We start from the raw sequence: 8,394 nt of genomic DNA on the forward strand, positions 1-8,394 counted from the left end.
TTCTCTTCTCATAGTAGATGAGGTTGGAGAACCGGACGTAGCTTGGTTCCTTAAGTTCCATCTCAAACTTAAAGCCATGTCTTGCGTTGGTCCTCCTCACTGAGTCTAGGAGAAGCCAAAAGCTTGTAGTTAAGGGTGGTGTTGTGCATAGATTGGGGAAAGAGGGAGACAGACTTGGACCATTGGAAAAGAAAGGGTAAGAGAGAGAGACAGAGGTTTTAGTGTTTAAGAGAGGGAGAGAGAGGAGGTGGTGGGGGTTGAAACAGGGAGACGTGACCCTTCTAAATTACCTATGTTTTCCTTCTCTCCCCACTCTCGTAAACAAAACATATGAATAACGCTAGACTGCCAAGATATTCTTGTCAAAAATAACAAAGCTGCAAAAAAAAGAAAAAAGAAAAGAAACTCGATTTGCCAATGGAAGAGGAGGATGTAGTTTTATGCAAAAGCCTCCTTATTTAATGTTTTTTTTGTTTTTTGATGTAGAAAAAATGAAAAAAAAATCTGTTATTGGACACATCAAATTACAGTAGAACTGCCTTTTTCTTTTCTTTTTGCCTTTTTTTTTTTTCCCTTCCGTAACTTCATCTATATTCTCTTTTCTCTTTTTCTATGGATTTGGACCCTGACTTTTTACCTTTCCCTTTTTTATCTCGCATGTGAAGCGAAGGGAAGAAAGCAAGTTATGTTTGAAATGGATATTAAAGAAAAAGAAGGGGAAAAAAGAGAGAGAGAAGATCTTAATTGAATTGTGGCCAAAATTTTCTTAAAAAAAAAAATACTGTGATATCCATCCATTTCATAACAGCAATTCAAATTTCCTCATCACTGATTACTTAGTTGACAATTGAAAAAAAAAAATCAAAATATTCATTTAAAAGAATACTAAGGTAAAGAAACCAAGTATGAACTCATCAACATTTGAGAGAGACCATTGAACTTATGTACCTTAACCAACCAAATTGTACATTGCCATTTCCACCACCACCACCACCACCATCAGTGCGCCGTATAAAGTTCACGGCCTTATCATGACCTCCAACCCACCATACCATCTCCCCACAAGAAACATGTCAGAGAGCAGGAAAAGAAACAAGAAAAAAAAAAAACAAAACAAAAGCTCCATAAAGCAGAGCATACCCACCCATTTAAACCCCCTAGAAAGAAAGAAACCATCACAGAACAAAAGGAAAGAACTCAGGACTCAAATGATGGACAAGTCAAAACCATCCTCTTTCCACCCCAACTACATCCTCTTCCTCTTCCTCCTATTAATTCCCTGTGGCCTTTGTTACAGAAAGGTCCTCCAACCATTCAAAAATCCTACTGCGGCACATGCTTTCACCCCTTTTCAAGCCCTCCCCCTCCTCCTTTTTCTTCTTTGCAATCACTACCTTGGAAGAAATTATCTCCACCGAATCCAGCGAGCACTTGCACCCGAACCCACGTCCCATAAGCCACTGCACCTTCTTTTCCACTTTTTCCTCACCTTTCCTTTTGCCATCAGCATCATGAGTACATGCAGCACTCCTGCTGCCATCGTTGGCTTCCGAAACCTTCTTCCGATGCTCGGCGTCGCCATTGATCCTCTTGGGGTGGTTGTTCACGCCGCCACTGCTGGATCTTCGAGACCGCAAGTCGTACAACTCGATCTCGGGAGTCTTGACCACGCCCAACCGAAGGATTCCCCACCCAGGTGCTGATGAGCTGATGCTCCTCCGACCTGCACTCCTCCGCCCCCCGACGATGCGAACTTGTGGCGTCGGGCTCGGGTGGGTGTAGAAGTTATTGGATACTGATGCCCGGGGTGGATCGCAGATGATGCTGGAGCGACTGCTGGATGAGTGGCTTCTGCTGACGCTGTTGCTGCTTGTACTGCTGCTGCTGTTGCTCCGGCTGCTTTCACAAGATCCTAGGCTGGAAATGGCCGAGGAGTATCGGTCCATGGACTCCGACCTCGATGCGCACCGGCTGGTGCTGAAGAGGCTGCTGTCGGAGCTAACGGAGGGCCTTAGTGGCAGGATTTGGCCCTGGAAGAAGACTTCATCAGCAGCACACATGTCGGTCTCCGCCGCCTTGGAGAGAAGGCCCCCTCCTACCGATACCCGGAACTCGAAGTCCTCGACGGGGTCGGGAGAAGGCTTTCTTTTCTCCTCATGTTTAGCTCCGTCGGCGATCACCGGAAAGTCGGAGAGCGAAAGGGCCTCCTCTTCTTCGTCGAAGGTCACCCACTTCTCTTGCTGCTGTTGGGCCATGGACTCCTTTCACTTCCGTGGAGGAAAGAAGGGGGAGGAGGTGGAGATTTATAAGGGGAGGTTGGGATTTTTGAAGGGGGGACAAGTGGAGGGAAGAGAGAGAGAAGAGAGGAAATAAAAAGGTGAAAGCAAAGGGTGCAGGCTTGCCATTTCTTTTAGGCTAAGGCATTGCAATTACCCTTTGGGCTGTGGGCCGGCCCTCGCATGCCCCTCTTGTGGGGTGTTCACATGACCCTTTTGTTTCTTGAGGTCAGCTATGGCCTAAGGGATCTTGTGATGTGTTCTTATCGGCTGGCCTGGAAGAGTGGAGATAAAGCATAATAAAATATAAAACACTGAGAAAGTGTAAATAGTATACAAAGGAGGAGGTTGGTTATGTTGGTTGACAAAGAAAAATCTATGAAAAGAAGTGATAGTAGTGAGGGATCCTATTATAAAAAATGACCAACTTTTGTAGGCCTTGTGTCAAGTTGGGTGACTCTTTCCCTTTCCAGGGGACAGGTGGGCCTTGGCCCTTTCGGCCCTTTTAGACAGAGAAACCAATATGATTCTGGTGTCTCGCAAACGCGACTTTAGAGTTTAGCCAACTTCTTTTCTCTTATATGATTGGCTGTACTCATATTCGTATGGTGTGAAGAAAAAAAGCAACTTTAGAGTTGTCAATTTTTGCATTTTCTTTCAAGTCGCAAATTAGTTCCTTGGGCATAGATTTCCATTAGCAATAGCAGCTGAAGAATGCAATGGAATCATCTTACGATGTCAGGATCGACCTAAGTTACACAAGTGCAATCTTTTTGCATGGTTTGATGTAAATATGTACTAAAGTAAGGCTACAACTATACTTTCTAAGGTGTTCCACAGAGGACCAGAGCCGAACTCGACAAAAGTTGGACCGGCGTGGGACCTAATGTTGGAATTGCAAGAAACCAAAAGGAATTTGAAAGCATGGAGGCTAATAATGCTTTTGGGATTAAATTGGCCATTTGGGAAGTTGGCCATGAGCATGGATTTGAGAAGGAAAGATGCTGTGTATGACTGAAATTGAGGACTAATTAAGACCTCGGTGTGCTGGCATTTGGGATTTTAGAAGTAAAGGAACCAAATTTCCAGATCATTGAGCCGAGGAATTAGTGATGGTATCCATTTGTTCAAATGTCTAAAATGGAACTTCTAGGTTTCAGGGGACGTGATAGGCTTCCCAAATCCTCGGCAAATTGCCACCTTGCTTGCTTCAAAAAGCTGGAAGAATCTCCGGACAAAATGCACGACCAATCCCCGTGATGGCGGAATATCCATAGACTTCAGTTGGTACAAGGTATCAATAGAAAAGGAATGGAAGTTGGCAAATTAATTGGCATCTTATGGTTCTAACAATTTCAAATTTAAATGGCTATATTTATATAGGAACGACTCAAATTGAATCAAATTGACAATATTCATATGGAAACAAATTAAAGGTGTAAATAAAATTCAAAACAGGACCTCCAATTTCTCTCAAACATGCGTGGCATCTACATTTTTAATGCTTTCCTTTTAAAAGTATTTTAGTGATTTCCTTTTTTTTGACTTCCATTCACAGATGTTGCTTTTATGAAAATGAAATGAAATTGAATTATGAAATAATCTCATGAAAATATATATGTTGCCATGTAAAAGAAAAGTGTAAACTTCGTTCCTAGTGAAACTGGCTAGTGAGCAAGTCCATTTTAAACTTAAAAAAAAATGTACCATACTGACCGTATCGTGTTAAAATTAGCGATGGTATAACAAAATAAATTTGTGAATACTCACCACAAGAGCAATGCAGCTGCAAATTCGAACCATGTGAGTAAACCTTGAGAATTTTGGTTCTCTAATGGCAAAGATTTTTTATGGAGTTTGGAGCAAATTTAGCTTGCAATGTATCTGATTCCTACTCCACGAATTTGTAATATGCGATAGTTTTAACTTTCTTTTGGCGCAAAAATATAAAAGATTTATGAGGGGTTCGCATGCAGGTGGACTGCTGGGGTGTTAGTCCAAGGTCAAATATCACTTTCACCCTCGATAATTTTATGTGAAACTTGGGTTAGCAACCTTTTAGATAATTTTTTGATTATGGATGAGGATTTCACTGTTAGAATCTATTAACTCGTCAAAATATAAATGAAGTTGGACGAGATATTTAGTATAATTCGGTTTGTTTACTTGAGACCCATCTAGTTGTTAGGATTTCTATGATGTAGGGGCGCAGTGAAAGCGCGGGAATTCAAAAAATTTTCATAATAAAATTTTGAAACATCAAATTCTAAACCCAAGACCACCTTAATGATTACAATCAAACTTAAAATAAATATAGAAATAGAAGAATACCTGAAACGCTAATTCCAAAATTCAGAATTTTCACTAGGCGCCCAAGTGTTCGCCCTCCAACGTTAATCCACACAGGAACTTGCTTTAAGATTCTAACTCCGAAAGAACTTGATTCTTGATGCTGAATATTTCTAAAGAATTCAATTGGCTTCTAGGCAAAATAACACTTCTCAAGTGCTTTGCCTTTCTCCCTTTTTCTCTTGGCTTCCTTCTTCCTCTTTCTAATTGTCTTTTTCTTTCTAATTGTCCTTCTAAGCCTTTTGTCTTAAAGAAGATCTTTTGTCTTAATTTAGAACAACCTTGGAGAGAGATGTAAGAAAGAAGGGATTGGAATTGAGTGAGTAAAACCCTGAGAAATGCCAATTATTTATAGTTGGCGGAGGGGTGCTTGGCTTTGGCGGGAGGATGCATCTCCAAAGATGCATCCTTATCCACACGCCTAAAGAAAAGGAAGAGGTGCCTCATTTATCTCTTCACGCCATAAGTGGCGCCTCTAGACCTTATCTCTTCATGCCCTACATGCCCACACCCCTTCTGGATTTAAATTTAAATCCAAAACACTGAAGAGTCGCCTTAAAGCAGAAGGACTCTTCATGCAGAATTTTACCGGTGTTTTTTCCGAAGGGGTGCCGAGCATTAGTGGGGCGCCAACCAATCATCCAAGGGCTGAAGTTAATCAGAAGGTGGCGCCCCATATGGATAAAGACGTGAGAAGATAAGAGAGGAAAAGATAAGATAAGAGTAGAAAGTTAAATGGATAAGATTCCTTTATCCAAACAGATTTTTCATTCTTATCTATTTATGGCGCCATCAAACCCAATCCAGTTGGGTTCAAACCAAGCCAATTAGGTGCCAACTCTTGGTTAACCCAAACTAGGATATGATCTAACCAAAAGGCCAATTTAATTAGATCAATCCAAATCGAGAATCAAATTCAAATCCAATTCAAATTAGGAGCTAGAGTTTGCAACACGTGCTAGCATGTTCATTCTGCAAACATGATCTAATCTAATTAGATCCTTAATTAGTTTTCTTGTGTGTGACCCATTGGGTTCCATATCTAGCCAACAGTAGATCCAGGTGCAAGTTGACCCGATTTGATTAGAATTCTTCTAATCAATTTAGGTTCAAACTGTGCAAACTCGAGCTTAACAATTCGAACCCTTTCTAATTGGTGATCGAATCAAATTCTTTAATTCGATCAAACCTACAAGACAAGATTGACGTCTAGCAACGTATTATGTCTACCTGGAAGATATAAAATTTGGTAAAAATACCAAATATATCCTTCAATGGCAAGTTAATGTGCAATTTAATTCTTCAATCAATCTGCATCCCGAATATGTATATGAGTATGGATCTATGTCAAACTCAATTACATATTCATGTCTCTCTCAATCTTTTAATGATAATTTTAATAATGAAACATTAGAAGCTCTTTCTAATTTTCATTTTGTTTTGATCAAAGACTTTATGAATTATCATATGATTAGAGTAAGTAGGATGCGATTTTCTCTTACTAGAAGTGATTGATTTCTTGTTGACCTACTCACAACCTTCGTGCACAATCTACCATATCCAGAACACCTCGTACACGACTTTAGTTATGAATGAGTATGAACCAAAATATGGATTCATGTGCACAAGATACCATGATATTCTTAGGTCAAAGGATCAGTTGCACAACTCCCACTAAGAGAATCATCTTTTGACATGTAAATAAGACTCCATAAGATATTCTCTTAGCAGGTCAATTCAGTGAACTCATTCTCTAATGAGCACCCACATTCTTGTATTAGTGTCTCCACACAAGTGATTGTGAGATCAATCACCCTCTCCATTAAGCATACAAAGGATGTGCTAGTCTTTTCGGTAACATTGATCCCCGACTTAATGTACCAACAACTAAAAATATTTTAGATTAGGATTTTAGGATTTTAGGTCTCACTTGCATGATCTCATCATAGCCCTAAAACCATTGCCCTAATCTATAAGGTTTATCATAAATATAAGATGCAGCATATGATGAAATATAATACTTTTTTTTATTTATAATAAAATGTCATGTACATGAGTTGGAAAATCAAAAGAAATCCTATCTTGTAGGGCATTATTCTTTCACTAGTTGTGAACAAGTTGAGTTTGGGTATGACATTTTGATTTGATGGGTCATTTATCCGTAAATTGGATAAATCCTTAAAACTAGAAATTATGTTCTAAGATACTAGTAGACTATGGGCTAATGTAGATTTGGATTCCGTGATTATAAAATATATAGTTCCACTGCCAAGTGAAAGAATAAAAAATATTAAAAATACTAGAGAAAACAACACATCTTAGATTTATCATTTCTTTCTTCACATTAATTTCTTCTTCTTTTTAGTTTATTTAAACATCTAATTCTGGAACTTTTCATTGAGAATCTGTTTAATTCTTACTCTTTACAATAAATGACCAACAAATGGAGCCACAATTAGATTTGTAGATTCAATATACACCTAGCAAAGATAAAAATAGGTATGGTATGCAACTACCTGATAACTCAATTTAAAATAGGAAAATGCTATTTTTAACCATCTGTGGGACAGAGGCATGGGACAGCTTATGTGGCATAACGACAGCAATAAACTTATTAAATTGGTTTAAGGCTATAAATGAAATATGTTAAACTCTTCTTCTTCCCCTCTGTCATCTCCTTGACTCCTGTTGCTTTTCCCATCACCAAGGAATTAGAGAGAGAGAGAGAGAGAGAATGAGTGAGAATTATCTTAATCTATATCTTCGGAAATACTCAGTTTCAAAAATTCAAGATGAAGATTTGCCGAACCAGGCCGAACCGTTTAGTTCAGATAGTACCAAACCGACCCAGTACGAAATTGAGTCGATTCGTCATTCACATTCGCTTCCAGCTCCTACCGGTCAGAACTGGTCCTTTACCACTCAGAACTGGCTGGTTCAGTGCGGACGCGGTGCGAACCGGTCAGTTTGCAGGTTCACACCAAGTCAACCTTATTTCGAACCGAGTTGGATACGAGCCACCTACCACAGCCCTACTAGTTCGGTCCGGTACCGAACCATACCAGGCGTCAACCGATATAGGTTCTGGTACTGATTCGGCAGATTTTGATTGGAACTTAATAGATGAGAGTAATTGCTAGAAACAAGTAGCCTAGTGGACAAAAAAAAATTGTAAAATTTTAAAAGGACATGAGAAATGAGATGGCCCCTTTTTCCTTGCTTTGAGATGAGGCCCATATACAACCTTTAGCTTCGTAGGCTAAGTAGAAGCCCTCTCTATTTTTGAATAATATAAAAATAATAATTTATCATGTAAAAATGAAAATATCAGATATCAGATCTATGGCTGACGTTGAAGGCTGAATTAGTCAAAGACAAAGTCAGCATTTAAGTTCAAGGTTCCGAAGATTAGGATAGCTGTATGAAAAGTGATATAACACTGTAGACTTTTTGGTCCGTGTAATTATTGATTGGACCAGATCCACCATGAGTAAGTGGATTAGTCCAACCAAGAAGCAACATGCATAAGCATACTTGTATCGTCCTCTTTTTTGTTTTGATCATCATTATATGTGCCCCTTGGTGGTTGGATTGGTCGAATAGCTGAGTGGTAGACCTGTTCCAATCGATAACCACTTCTTAATTTGGTCCGGTAGTTACCAAGTCCTCATCGAAGTCTCTCTCTCTCTCTCTCTCAACGTGAAAAGCATGGAAAGAAGGGGAGCAGACTTCAACAACCATCTACCTCTATTTCATTGTCAATGAGGCA

General features: G+C 39.5%; 1 protein-coding gene across 1 annotated transcript; it reads right to left on the minus strand.

Annotated features, from left to right (window-relative positions):
• Positions 1–906: 906 nt before the first annotated feature.
• LOC103705265 (uncharacterized protein C553.10) lies at positions 907–4,925 on the minus strand. Its single transcript, XM_008788920.3, has 2 exons — positions 4,608–4,925; positions 907–2,551 (listed from the first exon to the last, which is right to left on the minus strand). Exon 2 carries the CDS (start codon positions 2,253–2,255, stop codon positions 1,272–1,274), a length of 984 nt encoding a protein of 327 aa, XP_008787142.1. The 5' UTR covers positions 2,256–2,551; positions 4,608–4,925; the 3' UTR covers positions 907–1,271.
• Positions 4,926–8,394: the final 3,469 nt, after the last annotated feature.

This window comes from Phoenix dactylifera, chromosome 6, assembly GCF_009389715.1.
Source record: "Phoenix dactylifera cultivar Barhee BC4 chromosome 6, palm_55x_up_171113_PBpolish2nd_filt_p, whole genome shotgun sequence".
Classification (NCBI taxonomy): domain Eukaryota; kingdom Viridiplantae; phylum Streptophyta; class Magnoliopsida; order Arecales; family Arecaceae; genus Phoenix; species Phoenix dactylifera.

Excerpts from the sequence above, each read along its gene's own strand:
- LOC103705265 (XM_008788920.3), bottom strand. The coding sequence starts at position 2,255 with ATGGCCCAACAGCAGCAAGAGAAGTGGGTGACCTTCGACGAAGAAGAG.